General features: G+C 59.5%; 1 protein-coding gene across 2 annotated transcripts; it reads right to left on the reverse strand.

The window, feature by feature from the left end:
• Positions 1-902: 902 nt before the first annotated feature.
• Positions 903-14,760, reverse strand: Metrnl (meteorin like, glial cell differentiation regulator). Of its 2 annotated transcripts, XM_087208229.1 has the most exons (5): positions 14,546-14,674; positions 12,223-12,317; positions 9,757-10,142; positions 3,204-3,263; positions 903-1,763 (listed from the first exon to the last, which is right to left on the reverse strand). In XM_087208229.1, the coding sequence occupies exons 3-5, from the start codon at positions 10,064-10,066 to the stop codon at positions 1,444-1,446; spliced, it is 690 nt and encodes a 229-aa protein (XP_087064355.1). In that variant the 5' UTR covers positions 10,067-10,142; positions 12,223-12,317; positions 14,546-14,674; the 3' UTR covers positions 903-1,443. The 2 variants fall into 2 exon arrangements, with proteins under 2 accessions (XP_087064355.1, XP_004861115.2); XM_004861058.3 differs by lacking the exon at positions 12,223-12,317 and having other exon boundaries at positions 14,546-14,760.
• Positions 14,761-16,243: the final 1,483 nt, after the last annotated feature.

The raw sequence follows: 16,243 nt of genomic DNA on the forward strand, positions 1-16,243 counted from the left end.
TGAGCGGATACACACTTGAGCCGGCACGGACCTGAACCGATTGATGCCAGTGCCTCCCAAGACCGCCCAGTGTGCCCAGTGTGAGGCCGCATGGCACTCGGTGGCTACACCTGCCTCGCTCTCATCCCTGGATGGACTCGGTCTCTGGGTGGGATGAGCCACCTGGTTCACAAATGAGCACACAAGTGTGGTCTGCTTACCTGCCACCTAGGATCCCCCACCCTCGGTGAATGGCCCCCTGCGCATTTCAGGTCTGTCTATAACCTTTGGATGTGACCTCAGTTGGAAATGGGGTCTCTGCCAATCTAAAGAAGTTGGGACAAGGTCATTAGAGTAGGTCCTGACCCAGTGACTGTGTCCTTATAAGAGAGAGACATGAACAGGGTCCACACAGGGGAGAAGCCCTGGGGACGTGGAGACAGTGATTGGAGTGTTCAGTCACAAGCCAGGACACCTAGAGCCACCAGAAGCTGGACAGACAAAAGAGGACCCTGCCCTGGAGCCATCAGGGGACGCACGGCCCTGCCACACACTGATTTTGGATTCTGGTTTCCGATCTGTGAGCGAACTAATATCTGCTGTTCAAGCCCCTCAGAGTGTGGCAACTTGTCATGATAGCCACAAACACCTAACATCCCTGGAGGTCACGGGGCACTGGCCCTGGCCCAGACCACAGACTTGCTGTGGGCTCAGGCATTCGGGGGACACTGAGGCCGAAGAGCAAGATCAGAGCTAACAGAAAGAATCTGGGCAGGGCTGACGGGAACAGTGACCGGCGGGGAACAGGGCAGGGAGTGTGTCGAGGCCAGGCAGTGTCCTCCGGACGCGTCCAGCAAGGGCCCCCAGGCCCAGGAAGAAAAGGCCTGGCTGGACACCCAGCCAACCGAGCTGAGAGACACCACTGTGGGTCAGATCTGGTCTTTATTCCCTGCAGCAGACATGGTCTGCAGCCTGGGAAGCCCACGGCACCAGAGCTTGTTCTTCAAAAAGCGAAAACAAAACAGGACAACAACAAAAGGAGACGTACACATTTGGCCCCGTAAATTCCAGTCACAGGAACAACAGCTCTGAACGGTGTGCGGGCTTCACTGACGCTGTGCACACCCACACCCGGCCCCTCACCAACACCCAGGCCAGTGCAGTGGCTTAGGGTGATTTTAAAACACAGTACTGAACGGCACACGCAGGCATCTTCAGACACAGGAGCATTTCCTATGGACATTCTTTTTTACAAAAAAAATAATAACTTAGTTTGCATTTTACAGCATTTCCAATCAGTCAGGGCCTGCGTGGCTAGGACCTCGTGGGGCTGGAGCAGCACGTACCTCCACAGCTGGCAGCCAGGCCAGAACAGCACCTGGCCTACAGCCCCGGCCCCAGCCCTCCACCACTAGGGCCAGCAGGAGCTCCTCAGAAGGTGGGCAGCACCCAGGCCCCTGCCGCTCACTCGGTGCCAATCTCACAAGGGTTCAGCCCCCTCTCCTCTGCGTCCCTGTACATCCTTTGGAAGTCACTGAAGCGAGGGGCACAGCCAAGCTGCGCCTTCCCGAAGTGCATATGGCCGGTGAAGAGGAAGTCCCCATGCCCCGGCCGCACACCACACTCCAGCAGCGTTGTGACATGGCCCTGCCAGTGTCCACTCCCCTCGGGAGCCAGCTGGAAGACCCTGCTTTTCTGCCGGTAGAGCCTGCTCACCCACAGGTGGATGACAGACTCCTGGTGTTCTGGCACATGGGTGACATCCTGGATGGAGCCTCGGACAACTGCAGAAGAAAGAAATACAGAGTCAGTTGGGTCCACTCAGCACTGCCGGTCCAAGAAAGGCACATAGCACCTGCCACCCCGTGCACAGCCCCAGCTGTCCAGGTGAGAACAAGAAAATAAGCAGGCGTTGCTGTTGTCATATAGGTAGGTTTTCAAGCTAGGAATATCCTTTCTTTAATAGGTGCTATTCAAATTTTATATTTCCTCCAGAGTTAGTTTCATTAATTTGTCTTCCAAGGCATTTCTTAGAGGTTGTCAAATTTATTTCAAAACAGATTTTTGTAATATGCTTTCTATATCCTTTTAAATTCTGTGAAATCTGTGGTAATGTCTCCTAGGTCTTGATATTTTAATTTTAAAAATGTATAATTGATATTGTGTAATAGGAAGTAAAGGTCTAAAGGAGCAGGGGAAGTGGAGGGGTAGGGGAAAGGAAAAAAGGGAAAAGAAAAAATACGAGAAAAGGAAAAAATGGAAACAAAGTCTTTGCAAATAGGGAAGGGTAGAGGGGGTGAAGGGAGAGCAGGGGAAGGGGAAAAAATAAGAACCAAGATACTCATGTAAAGGTACAAGATCCCAATGATGAATGTAACTGTATTTTATACCTAACATGTACCAATAAACTTAATGGGAAAAAAAAGAGAAAAGAAGCAGGCGAATCATAAGATGCTATGCGCTCTGTGCCGCACGAGGCAACAGTGCAGCTCAGATAGCAACATGAGGACAGGGGAGGGGAGGGCTGGTGTTAGAGGCTCCAACAAGGCCACACCTGCAGACCCCTGCAGCGCTTAGAGCCCACTCCGGGACCCATCAAGCAGTCCTCAGAGCTGTATCTGAGTCCTCTGCAGGGACTCAGAGCTGCAGCACTAGCTGGGCCCTGGTCTAGCGTGGGCACCACCATGGCAGCAGGCAGGTGAGCACCCACTTCAACCCACGTCTTCCCCCGAGGTCTATGCACACCAGGCAGGGCAGTCTGTGTTCCATGTCCCTGAGCTCGCCAGGGCTTCGAAATGCCAGACAGCAGGGGACCTGGGAGAGGGATGGAAGGATCTCTGAGGTGAGGGCCAGCACAGGGACAGTCCAGGCTGTCCACGGAACGCATTCACAGAGCACTTCCAAGAGAGCTGCTGGGCACCGCAGGACCGTCAGAGCACCAGGGGCCAGCTGCTCAGGAACACACTGGACAGTCACCAGAATATCAACCCCAGCTCTGTGTGCATGTGTGTGCGCACCCTGCCCCAAGTGTGTGTAGATGTGGACGCATGTGTACATCTGCATGTTTGTATGTTGGTTTGCACAGATGTGCACACAGCACCTTTTCCTGTGGCCCGGGGAAGGCCACGTGCACATCTCAGTTCCTTCCCCCACAAGGAAGTCTAATGCCCGCTCTGGAAGGCTCTCCCTCCCCACAAAGCAGGAGCCATGGAGCACTCACTCACCGAAGTCGCTGGTGCAGACGGCAAGGAGGACCTCAGTACTGCTGCAAGGGCGGCAGGGGGCTGAGGAGGGGAGAACAGGATTAGCACACAGCCCGGACAGAGGCGGGTCCCGGACTGTGCCCACCCAGCTGTAGAGGGTAGTGAGCCACAGACCACCCCCAGCCCGACACGCAAGCGGCACTTGACTCAGTCACGCAAAGCTGTGCTCAAAGCCCGTGGCTACCACCACCTCCACAGTGTCGGGGCACACACCAGGCGCACCCAGCAGAGCGGGAGACAGGCCACCAACCCTAACCGTGCCAGGTCCCTCGCCCCACCAGGAACGAAAGAGCTCACAGTGCCGCAATCACCCCCAACCAAGACCACAGGCAGAGGCAGCTGCACACTCGCCCCCACTTGCCTTGTTACTAAAGTTGTGCCAACAACTCCACTCACTTGAAAATCGCTTACGTGAACCAACCCCAAGCTATATTGAGATGGTACATCCCTCACACTGCCCGACAAATTCGCCCACACCCCAAAAGCTGGACCACCTCGCTGATGTCGGCAGCTCCACCAAAAGGAGGCCTCTCCCACAGGACGGAGAGGCCCCTTCCGAAGACCCATCTGCAGCCACAACCCAAGAGGAGGGTCCTATCCCACCAGGCCTCAGGCACTCCCTAGGAAGACAGGCAAGGCCAAGACTCTCGCGGGGCTGTGTCCGCCAGCCGTGGGTTCCAGGCCTCTGGTCGAGGCCATTACCTCAGCCCTCTCGCCAGCTCCCGAACCCTGGGCCTCATGAGGTGCACACCTCAGACGCCTTTCCCACTAACCTCTGCTCAGAGCCCGCTGTGAGGCTCCTGGACCCTGGGGGCCTGGCTCCCCCAGAACCCAGGGTGCCAAGTCTGTTCAGAACGAGTCCCTTGCTGGCCAAACCAGACTTGCACAACACACTTCTCCCGGGACAGCCTTCGCCTGCCCTTCGCCCCATTTCCCCAGATGTGAAACGGAAACTCCAGACTGGTGGCTTCCCTACAGACCATGGCTCACCGCATCCCACTGAATACGGGAAAGCGCAGTTGCACCACTTGCTCTTACCCTACAGCGAGAGCCTCTGCCTCACCGGCTGTGAGTTTCGGGGTTTGGGCCAATTCTCCTAACTCCATAGAAATGTGGAGGTGTGAAAGCTCAGGGAGACAAGTTTCCCCTCGCTGTTCAGGTCTGGAAAGGCTCGGGGCAGCCCTTACCTCAGGTGCTCTGGAAGAGGCTACGGCCATCTGCGTGTCCATCCAGCCACCCTCACCACCCCTGAGCTGAGTGAGGCGGAGCTGTCACCTGCCTGGCAGCTGCACAGACCCCATCTGAGTGCTGGGGCGGCACACGTGTCAGCACCTTGCCCACAGCCATGGGCTAAGCATTTGCAGCGGGAGCTCAGAGAGGGTCCAAGTACACAGGCCTCAGCCTGCACACAGCATCAATGCAGACTGGAGACCGCGCCCCAGGGTCTGCAGCCCTTCTGGGCAGGCACAGGTTCTAAGAGCTCTGGCCTCCGGCAGATGCCTCCCACCACCCAGGCTGAGCACTTGTTGACTCAAGTCCCACCCACCACCTGCCAGCACCTCTGCTTCTATTCAGCTATCAGAAAAGAAGAAGCCACAGAACAGGAAGAACCTGTTGGCTCCTCTGTCAGTCAGCCCATCAGAGGATCGCACTGCCCCCAGCTCCAGTTCTGTAGCTTTCCGCTGACCGGCAGAGCCTCTCTGCTGCCCACCCCGTTCCCGGATGGCAGGAGCTCCTCTCCTTCCTGGGATGCTTACCCGCACTGCATCCCTCCACGTGAGGGGTTACCTGACCCCAGCCCTGACTCTGTCGTCGAGGGGTCTCCAGCCCAGCTGTGTTCAGCCTCTATAGCCAGCTGTGCACCATGCTGGGTACCACACAGACGTACACAATAGTCAGAGGCCACTGTGTGAGGCCGAGAGCGACAGGGTCAGGAGCGCCATGGGCATGGGCTGCTCGCATTTTGGGTGGCATCTTTATTCAGGACATGAGACGCAGGGGACCTTCCGCCCTGGCTGGAGCCCACTCGGTGCCACGGGGTTGGAGCCCTGAGTCCCAGGTCCCCCGTGCCGTGGCAACAGCATGGGTGAGCAGTCAACCCACAGCGACCACAGCTGACCTGCGAGCCGCTGGGCAGGAAGCCTGCAAGCCACACAGTGCTCAAGCAAGAGGGTGGGGGTCCCCAGAGCTACCGGGGACAGCTGAGATCATGCGCTCTGTGCCGCTCACCATGACCAGACCCCGGGCGGGGGTCTGCAGCACCCACACCCTCAGGCTTCCCCTCCCGGAGCCACATGCCCTGGACCTCTGCAGGACAGTGGAGACGTCCTCTCCCTGGAGCTCACCCTGGCTCAGGCCCACCCAGCCCAAAAGCCAGAGACCCCGGGGCCTCTGCAAGCCCAAGCCCACGCTATCAACAGCTGAGCTGACAAAGCGCCACCCTGGAGGGGTCCGTCCGTCCTCAGTCCCAAGCTTCAAAGGGCGTAGGTCACCTTCAGGGAAAATTCAGTGTGGACTCCAAGGATGGCAATCTGGAAACAATCATTAATCAGAGTCGGGCTCCTTGGGGCTGTGGAATGTGCTGGTCATGCACACATGGCATCATGTTTCCCAGGGCCCTGTGCAGACACTTTGGAATCACTCAGCAAAGTGCACAGAACTAACTGAGTGAGGAGAGAGCACACGGCCTGAGAGGGGCTGCTGGGGAGGCCAGGTGCCAGTGGGGGGGGGGGGTGGCAGCAAGTCGAGGGGAGCAGGGAGAAGTGGACACGGAGGAGTCGGAGACCACAGACGCCAGCCCACCTGGCACACAGCACAGGAGGAACAGGCAGAGCAGCCAGGGTGACACACACAAGTTCCAAAGGGGCAACTCCTGCGGCCTTGCACTGCCTGCAGGGGCCTCGACATAGCAGGGGACAAGGGTGGGAGCGGAGATGGAGGAGGAGGAGGAGGAGGAGCAGGAGGAGGAGCAGGAAGAGCAGGAGGAGCAGGAGCAGGAGGAGCAGGAGGAGGAGGAGGAGGAGCAGGAGGAGGAGGAGGAGCAGGAGGAGGAGGAGGAGCAGGAGGAGGAGCAGGAGGAGCAGGAGGAGCAGGAGGAGGAGGAGGAGCAGGAGCAGGTGGAGGAGGAGGAGGAGGAGCAGCAGGAGGAGCAGGAGGAGCAGGAGGAGGAGGAGGAGGAGCAGGAGGAGCAGGAGGAGGAGCAGGAGGAGGAGCAGGAGGAGCAGGAGGAGCAGGAGGAGGAGGAGGAGGAGCAGGAGGCCGAGGAGGTCACACCAGCTGGGGAGCACCAAGGCCCAAGGACCCCTTCGAGGCTGCCTCACCTGCCCTCCCTCTCCCAGGCCGCACTCTTGCTCCCCAAAGCTGGGAGATGGTGAAGACAAACGAAAATCCCAGGACATTGCAGCAGCCCAAGCTAAGCCACAGGAGAGATGGGAAGTTCTGGGAAAAAAACCAAGCCCTGCTTCTGGGAAGCAACTTGGCTTCTTTTCCAGTTCTAGGCTTCAGTGCCGACCCTCACACCCATCAAGACCACCCCCAAACTCAGAGGCTTGCAAGGGGACTTGCAGCTGGGCCCACACAGCCTAGCAAACTGGGCTGGTTGCTCTGGCTCAGCTAGCAGAGCAGGTTCTAAGGGGATGGGGCGGAAAGTCAGGAGCTGGCAGCATCCTCTCCTCTCCCTGCGCCACGTGTCTGAAATGCTGCTGCACCCTCCCTGGATATCTGATGAGGGGGTCCCACGTGGAGCTCCAGCCCCAAGCCCAGAACACACAGGGGGCTGTGCCGTGAGGACCTGACATGTCACGCTGAGAACAGAAGAACAGAGTAGAATCTGTGGGCCCGCCTTGGCTGTGCCTGTTCCCTGCAGCCAAACAGGGTCCCCATCCCTGCTGACCCACAATGGCCCCTGCCCACTGGTCATAACCGCTTCCCTGGTGGCTGGGCCTGGCCACAGGCCAGACAGCCCCCACCCCCCCCGCCCCTTGTCCCAGACATCCATCCAGAGTCTGATGTGTGCCACTGGATGCGTTTGTGTCCCGCCAGATTTCTCAGGGAACAGGCAGAGTGTGCACTGCTCAAGTGCCCAGGCAAGGCCCTCCAGCAGCAGGGATGGGACAGTGCATCCTACTGGGTGGCAACCAAATCCCCATCCCCTGAGCCAGGGTCACCTCCCACCTGGCTCCTGCCTTTACCACTAGAGGATCGGCCTGCCCCTCTGCTCTGGTCTTCTCAACTACCTGTAGGTCTGGGAAGCCGACTATGCCATACACATGGACTCAGCACCTTGCTGTCATGCAGAACTGTCCAACGTGGCAGGTCTCCTCCTGGCCTGGCTCCGAGGGGAGCCAGGCTCAAGCGTGCACATGTGCCTGACAGGCTTCAGCCCACAGCACCTGTTCACTTGTGTTGGCACAGCCTAGAACCTGTCGGCTCACCTCTTGGCATGACCATTCAAGCCACAGTGCACACTCAGCCTGCATTGCTGGGACTCCTGCCAGAACAGGAGACAAGGGAGACCCTGGTGCTGGCCAGAGAGAGCTCAGGAGCGGCTGCCCTGGGGAGGACAATGTGGCTGCTGCCAGATGGCGAGCACCAACATTCCACATTACGTACCCATTCCACAGGCATTAAAGGCTTAGCAGCCCCAGTTCCCTGATCAAAGCCTAACACCCTAGGGAAAGGAGTTGAGCCTCCCCGATCTCTGCTGCCTAAGGCCTTTAGGAAGGGGCCTGCAGGTGCCACTCCCTGTGGGGAACAGGCATCTGTGCCTGTTTCGGGGGGGGGGGCTCCCAGAGCCCCAACACATCTAAGGCTCTGTCCTACCCCAAGGTTTAATGGTCCCTGCATGACTGTGCTGCTGCCGATGAGCCTCTACCATCTTGCAAGGTGCTTAGAACTCCTGTAGCCTCAAGGCACAGGGCCAGGTCAGGTGCGCTGTGGAATAACAAGGGAACCCAAGCACTTCCTCCAAGGTGTATCAAAGTCCTGGGTATGGAACCAGTGTGACATCTGCCTGGCCCACAGCCCTGGAGATGCACAGATGCCAGGGCCACCACCTCCATGACCCCACAGAAGCCTTGGGCAGCTCAACTGACCCCACAGGCCTCACTGCCCTGGCCTGGAAGCAGGAGCACAAAGGGTCAGGGGGCAGTGGCAGAACTGGGGGCGCTGTTATTCTTCCCAGTTCACAAGCAGCACCTGGATTTTCAGGGCACCTGGCTGTATAGGTGTGAGCGCACAGCATGCAGAGTGAAGCCAGACCCACCCACAGCCTCTGAGAACCAAAGCCCAGGCCACAGACAGCACGTGGTGGTGGAACAAGGGTGCTTCTCAAGTCTCTCCATCTGCCCTGGCGCTTTCTGCCTCCAGGTGAAAGACTATCACTACGGTCGGACTGAAAGTGCTATTTGGATGCTCCATCGTGGTTTTCATTGTGAGCTCATGTCCAGGCCCTCAGGGCAGGTGCATCCCTCCCCTACCTCTCCATCCACCTTGACCACTGGCCCAGGTATCCCAAACACTCAGACCCTGCTTGCTTACAGCACAGAGCTTTCTAGAGATCAACACTGTCAACGGTGACATGGGACACTTCTGCTGCCTCCTGCCACGCAGGGAAGCACTTGCTCCTCTCAAAAAATAGAGTAAAGAAAACCCAAAGCCAAGCCCCTGACACCTAGCCTGTCAAAGGCCTTGCCCAGCCCATGTACCCTCAAGGGATCTTCTGTCCAGAACCTCACCTGGGCTCCTACATCATCAGACTCTGAGAAGAGGACCGGCTGGGTCAGAGGCTACCTCTCTGTCCCTAGGAAGGGCTCCTCCCCTCCTGCAACCCCAGCTGGCCAACTGCCACTGCCCTGCTCATGGCCACTTCCTGGCTCACCTCGGGTCTCCTCTCCACACAGGACCCTCCTCCCGAAGGTCTCTGCCCCTGTCCTGCAGAGCCAGGCCAGCCTACCTTCCGAAGAGGCCCCAAGTGACCTTCTCCTGAGAATGTTCACCCAAAAGATACCCCCAGAACTGGGCTTAGCCCCAAGTTCTGGGACATCACTGCCTTCTGCTGCTCAGGGGATGAATCCACCTCAGCTCTACCCCCAAACACTCAGGCCGGTTCATGGGACAGTCTGAAGGATAAAGGCCCCTCTCACTTGAATTATGATCCAATCTGCAGGGACCAGGACCCTGGGCCACCTTGGAAGAGGCTGTGCTGTCCCACGCACACTTCCTGAGGACAAGCTGTTCTGCCAGGTCAGACACACCAGGACCTAATGGGGCCCACAGGCCAACTGCAGGGTCTACCTGAAGGGGTGTAGGTGCAAAGGGCTACAATTCAAAGGCGGTCTAGCTTCAAGCTGCAATCTACCCCCCAAATTCCCAGGCGAGTGTGGCATGGCAGAGAGGCCTCGTCCAAGCCACAGACAAGCAGGGGAGGGGCAGGAGAGCCCCAGAGAGGTCTGTGCCCCAGACAGTGGCCCTGCAGCCACAGCTCAGTGGCCCCACACCACCCCCGGCCACCTACCGGTCAGCACGTGCAGGTCCAGCGCCCGGCGCCCACTCATCAGCTCGTACTGGAAGCCGGTGGCCCTCCTGCTGATGTCCTGCTGGGGTGTTGCCTCTACGAACAGGCCGCCCTGCTCCAGGCTAAAGCACTGCACCCGGCCAGGGTCACTGTCTCCATCCCGCACCAGCAGTTTCAGTTCTCCAGTTTTTTCCAAATAAATATTCGCCCCCGAGGAGTCCCTGAAGGGCTTGATGCACACAGTCAGGTGTCGGGAAGGCGAGAAGGTGTTGGGCCGCAGGTTCACGATGAGAGCCCCAGTCGGGTACATCCACTCTACAGAGCCGGCCGAGCAGCGCAGGTACACCTGCTCCACTTCCTTCCTGTGTGCCTCGTGCGTCAGCCCGCTGCGGAGAGGGTACAGGGTTGGCCGGAGCCCAGAGCCCAGGCTCCCAACACCCGCAGGCCCACGAGCCCGATTCCACTGCAACGGCCTGAGTGCTCATGCAATGCCTGCCCCAGGCACCCACAGCCCCCCTCGAAGGGGGGTCCTACTTGGGGGGGCCCGGTGACGGTCACCTCCTGCCCACAGATCCTCGCAGCAAGCCTCCCCACACCCTGGACCCCTGCTTCAATACTCGAGTCTCAGCACATTCCCAACAGGGAGACTGGAGGCTCTGGGAACGGTCAGAACCAAAGGAGGGCTGGGTGTTTCCAAACCCGAAGGAAGCTCCACGGGACACTGAACCAGGAGGCCCAGGACGTGAGGAGCCCACAGATGTGGATGGGCACTGGCCCCGGGCACAGGAGCACTGCAGGTGCAACCAGGTAGGACAAACACCAACAGGCCCCAGAGCCCCACCTGGGAAGCTGGGACTGTCAGCAGCGGGTGAGGACAGTCTTCACACCCAACTCACCCAGTGGTGAGTTAGGCATAATATTTGAATCTCCCTTAAGGTGATGATTTGACCCTTTTGTTTTGTTTCTTCATTCATTTACAAGCCTGAAATCCCTGCAGTACCGACTGCATTCTTCAGAATCAATTCAAATCTCATTAAAGCAAGATCCCTACAAGAACGAAGGATGCATCCTCCCTGGGGTGGGAGGCACAGCCAAGGGACAAGGGCCAAAGGGAACCCTGAAGTAAGAAGGTGATCTCACTCCTCCTAAGCTCTGAATAGGAAAAAATGCACAGCATGTGTTTATTCATACTTTGCTCACTCCTGGTGAGCCAGGTCCTGAGAAAGACAGTTGTTTTCAAACAATGGAAACCACCAAAGACATTAAAAGTTTCTGCTGCTCAAACTTTAATGTAAATGCCAACCTGTCGCTAACAGTTACGTCATAACCACAGCGGGCCTGGAAGCAAACTAGTGACTTTGGGTAAGTGTTTTATTACATGAAATTTGGTTCTGATCAGATCTCAGGTTCACTCACATTCTTCGGATTTTTATGTGAAATAAGCAACACTATAAACAACCAGAGCCCCGGCCTGAGTGAGTTACCAGAAACTTTCTGCAGAGGAGAAAATGTATACCATATGGTTCACATTCATTGCCGGTGACTCACGTTCCGGGCCCCAAAACCTCACTCCTGAGATCAGGCTGGCTGCAGGCTGGCTGCTCAGTCACCCCGCAGACCACATCAGAGGGAAGCACAGAGGACGAACCCCCTTGACCTGCTCCCCACCCCCACAAGGCCCTGGGTCACAAGCAGCCAGCCCCAGCCAGCCTGGCCGCAGATGTTGGCAGGGCCGCACACGCAGAACAAACTTACAAATTACAGGCAGTAAAACTCACACAAGCTCACCTGATACCTAGGCAGGACGGGCATAATTACAGTGCTGGGTGAAAATTAAACTAAAGGGTGAGTGGCTGCCAAACATGCCTGTAATCAGCTGTGTCCCTCGACATCCAAAACCTGACTGCCCTGTCCCCTTCCCATCGAGGAGCACCTGACACTCGTCCAACAGGCACAATCCTCAACCCTCTCTCTCCAGTATCAACCATCCAGTCTGAGCTTTCACTTCCCCCCTGGAAGGCCTGGAGGGTAGGAACCCACACCAGAGGCTCGCACGTGTCTGACAGCACTGCAGTCACCTGTCAGGGAGGGGAATGGGGCAGCCCTCTCCCTACCCACACCTCGAGCTAGGTGTCGGCATCCGACCCTGGTCCCCAGGCAGAGGAAGCCACCATCACAGCCCCCAGCTGCAATCACGTGTGTCCTCCAAAAGGAAGCAAAACTCAGGTGGACCTCTGAGAAACAAGGAGCCTGTTTATGTCCTCGGCAGCCCAGAGAAGAGCCCACACCCTGCCCAGGACCAGTGGCTGAACGTCTCAGGTCCTAGAACATCAAGGTCAACAGAAATCCAACCAGGCACTTGGCACAGGAGCATTCATGTTAAAATCTATACCACGTGAGGTGCGAGACCCCCGTTAAGACAACCACTGAGAAAGGGAAAACCAAGGGCCTCAGCCTGGGACTCACAGGTCTTCGGTGAAGTCAAAGCCTGGGGTGTACTGGTTCCTCCAGAACAGCGGTACCCAAATCTCTCACCTCCAATATCCAGCACCACAGCAAACCTGAAAACATACCTATTTATGCAAAGTTTCTAAAACTGGAAATGAGAACATATCTCTACTGATTACCACTAATCACAGTTTACCATCTTCACAAGATGCAGATGACGCACTAACAAGCATTGCTATGGCGAAGCTACAGGATGCAAAGAGCTGTGGTTCTAGTCTACTTCATAGAACTGAAAGGCTGATTGGATCACAGATTAATTAAACCAAATTAACGCTTTTTTAAAAAAGTCAGTAATGATCACTGCCCAGGTGGACAAGCCTGCGTGCTTCCACGGAAGGGAGGGTGAATCCTGGGTTGGTATGAGGATGGTAACAGCACCAGCATGGGGCCAGCTCACATGCCACTCACACTCACAGCCAGGCGAGCCCAGAGCCACCAGGACATGATGGTCTCTGGTTTACCGAAGTCAGGAGGAGCTTCGGCTCAAGGGTGACCCCCAAGGCTCTGCTGACAAGTTTTGCCTCATTTCCTGCCTCGTAAGAGACAGTGCAGGTGTGACTGCGTGCACCTGGTTCACGGCAGTGGGAAAGTTCAGGGTCCATCTTTATGGCCCTAGCTCATAAAGATGGGGCGCTGGTCCTGCCCTTCCACAGGGAGAGGCATTGCAAAATCTCCAGCGTGATTGCTTGGAAACACCTCCAAGCATTAGTGCTTCAAATGTGAGTGGCCAGGGTCAGAGAGCTACTCCCTTCCTATCAGGATCGGAATCTGGCATATCTCGGCTCCCTCCACCCAGGGCTGTGTTTAGAGCAGCTTGTAAAATCATAAAGCTGTGGAGTTAGCAACAAAGCAGCCCCCGACAGTGAGTCAGCTGGGGTAGAGCTGTACTGCTCCGTGGGGCCAGACTCCAAGGCAAAGAACCTTCTCTGTGCTGCAGCTCACACCCAAGCTCCCAGAGCCCGGTCAGCTGCCTGCTGCCCTCCGCCCAGCCCACTCTGACTGTGGGAGAGGGCCCTGGACAGTCACCTGGAGGAGCACAGGGGCATCCCTGCTCCTCCAGGCAGACAGGAGGATGTGCAGGCACCCTGGGGAGACCTCCGCCACTGCACACGGGGTGAGAGGCACTAGGCTGCCCCTGAGCTTTGGGGAAGGGGTCCTTACAGGCACAGCCCTCTGAAACCTGGAAAGGTGGGCGACTTCCCTAGAAACTCAGGCTCACAGGACAGGGACTGCGTTTGTTTTTGATCTGCTGAGCAGGACACCCCAAGGCCTTGGGCTGAGTGCTGATTCACCAGCAGAGTAGGGAGCAGCCAGCATAATTACTGTGGCAGGGGAGAGGGCAGCCCCAGCAGAGGCGTCAGCGTCAGGGGCTGCAGGCCAGCTCTGTGCCGGCGCCAGCATTCCCGAGGACAAACCTCCCCCAGAGCTCCATCCGCCTCGGCCCCAATCAGCTTGCCCTCCTCAAAGGCAGGGGGGGTTCTGCGCAGAGAGGTGGGCAGTGCCCAGACCTCAGGAGCCAGGCTCCCTCTTTCCATCCACCCCGCACCCCTTGGCAGGAGCCCGGGGGGGGGGGGGGATGTGGTCACTGTGGTTTCTCAGAACTGGGTGCTGTGAGTCCAAGATGACCAGCAATGCCCAGCTGACGCAGAACTCCTTCGGGCTCACCCCCACCCTTCTCGGAAAACTGGCTGCACCAAAACCACCCGTGACAGCGCTGCCCCGCCCCGGCCTGGGTCGTTAGGGCTCCAGTCCGCCCATCAAACCAGCCTGGGGTGCGGTGGGCGCCCCCTCATGGGGTCCTCTAGCAGGGCCTGCGGGCAGCCTCAGCGCGTCCGCGCAGCACACTCCACAGACGCCGAAGCGGCAAGGTCCGAGGCACAAAACGGCCCGCGAAGAGCGGAACCCGCGCGCTCGGCGCCCGACTCCCCGGCACCCCGCCCGCTCACACTGGCGACCTGAGACTCGCGCCCCTTTCTGCGTGTGGCACTTCAGCTAAAGAAAAAAGTGCTGAGCTGCCAGCGCGGGGGAGGGGTCGCGGGACCCGCGGGCGCGGCGGCCAAGGGCGGCCTGACCTTCACGGGGAGGGGGGGGGCGCTTGCCGGCGCGCAGGTGTCCGCCGCCCCGGACAGGGACCGCGCGCGGCCCGGAGCCAGGAGCCCGCGCCAACGCCGAGGTACGCGGGCCGGACGCCCAGGGCACCCGCGGGACCCGGACGCGGGCTCTTTTGTTCCGCGGCCGGGCGGGGCGGAGGCACCGGGCCGGGATCGCGCCGCGGACTCACCTCCCCTTCCAGCTGCACAGGTCACTGGAGTACTGCGCACTCGCGCAGCCCAGCAGTACGGCCAGGAGCAGCAGCAGCGGCGGCGGCCGCGGGGCCGCGCCCGGGGCGAGGAGCGTCGGCCCCGGCTGCCCCGCGCGCCCCCCGGCCACCCGCTCCGCGACCCGCATGCTCCGGAGGGGTCGGCCGCCGGCCCGCATCCGCGCCCACCGCAGACCCTGGACCCGGCGCGGCCGGCGGGGGGGGGGGGGTCCCAGTGCAGCCGGGTCACGTCGCGCGCCCCCCGCGCGGCCGCCCGCCCATCCCGGCCCGCCGGAGCCGCCGGCGCCGCTGGAGCCGCTGGAGCCGCTGGAGCCGCGCGCGGAGATGCGCGCCCGCCGCTACCGCCGCCGCTGCCGCCGGAGACTGAGCAGGCGACTCCCGGGCCTGCGGTCCCGGCTCAACTGGGGGTCGGGCCCGCGGGCCGCCACGCCCCGTCCCGCCTCCTTGTGCCCGCCCCGCCCGGCCTCCCTGTCCCCGCCCCAAGCAGGAGAGCGAACCCCGCCTCGGGCGCCGCGTGGGCAGCTTCTCCGGCGAGCGCGGAGCTGGGGGAGTGCAGCCCGTGGTGGACAGGCGGGCGCTGCCCCTCGCAGGACTGGGGAGGGTCGCCGAGGATACTCGAGGGTGGAGACCCTCCGCGGACCCACGACCGGGGTGGCTGTGGGCTGCGGCGGGGTGCGCGGCCAGGCCCCCATGTGACCACACCTAGCCCGGGAGCTGAGGCCCTGTCACTCCGCGCTTGGTGCAGGTGCTGATTCTGTGGAGGCCCGCAGCCCACGGGCGGGCAGGGAGGCCCCCCTCGAGCTGGACATCGTCGCAGAGCACACTGGCTGGGCAGAAAGGCTTGGGCATTCTGTCTCTGAGGCCGCGGCCCCAGGGGACCTGTGGCCACCGGCAGCCCGCGTCCCACTCCGACCGGTTTAGCGCTGCCTCCCCAGTCCCAAAGATGAGGTTTAGGGCTGGATGGTTATTTGCAGTGGGCCGTCCTGCACACGGTGGGATTTTAGCAGCATCTCGGCCCCTATTCTAGATTTCAGCAGTAACCCCCCACTCCAGGTTGACAACCCAGGCTGTTCCTAGACACTGTCACTGCCCACCCCTCGGGGCAGAATTGCTGCGAGACTGTTTCTAGCAGCAGGCAACTGGGGACTAGAGTTGTTCCAACATCTCCCAGTGCCAGGTGGCCACCTGGCCACTACCAGCCCGGCCTCCAGTGGGGCTGGAAAGAGCATCTTCCTGGGTCAGAGCCTTATGCCAGGGGAACTGGCAGGCTGGAGCAGCTGGCAGCCAGCAGCCCCCGGGGTGTGGCGCAGGGGGGTGGATTTGTAATGTGCACCTTTCTGTGATGAGAGGCCTGGAAGCCCAGGTTTTCAGGTGGTGACTGTACTGGGGCCGGGAGAGGCATGAATTGTGAGTTCATGTACGGGTAGCAGCTGGCACAGGCAGCTGCAGCCCTCAGGAGAGCTGGCACAGGATGAGGGGTCTGGGGAGCCGGTTCAAGGGTCTGGAACTGCAGAGTAGCAGGGCGGCCTACCCAACCCAAGACCTAGAACAGAGCCCTGCCCAGCACACCAAGTGATGAGCCCAGACTCAAAGTGACGCACCTGTGCGCTCAGTGCCTGGAGGCTGCCAAACCACCTTGGAGCTCAGCCCCATCCCATC

This window comes from Heterocephalus glaber, unplaced genomic scaffold (genome assembly GCF_053883595.1).
Source record: "Heterocephalus glaber isolate CG9 unplaced genomic scaffold, H.glaber_assembly_v1.0 deba00000937, whole genome shotgun sequence".
In the NCBI taxonomy this organism is placed as follows: Eukaryota; Metazoa; Chordata; class Mammalia; order Rodentia; family Bathyergidae; genus Heterocephalus; species Heterocephalus glaber.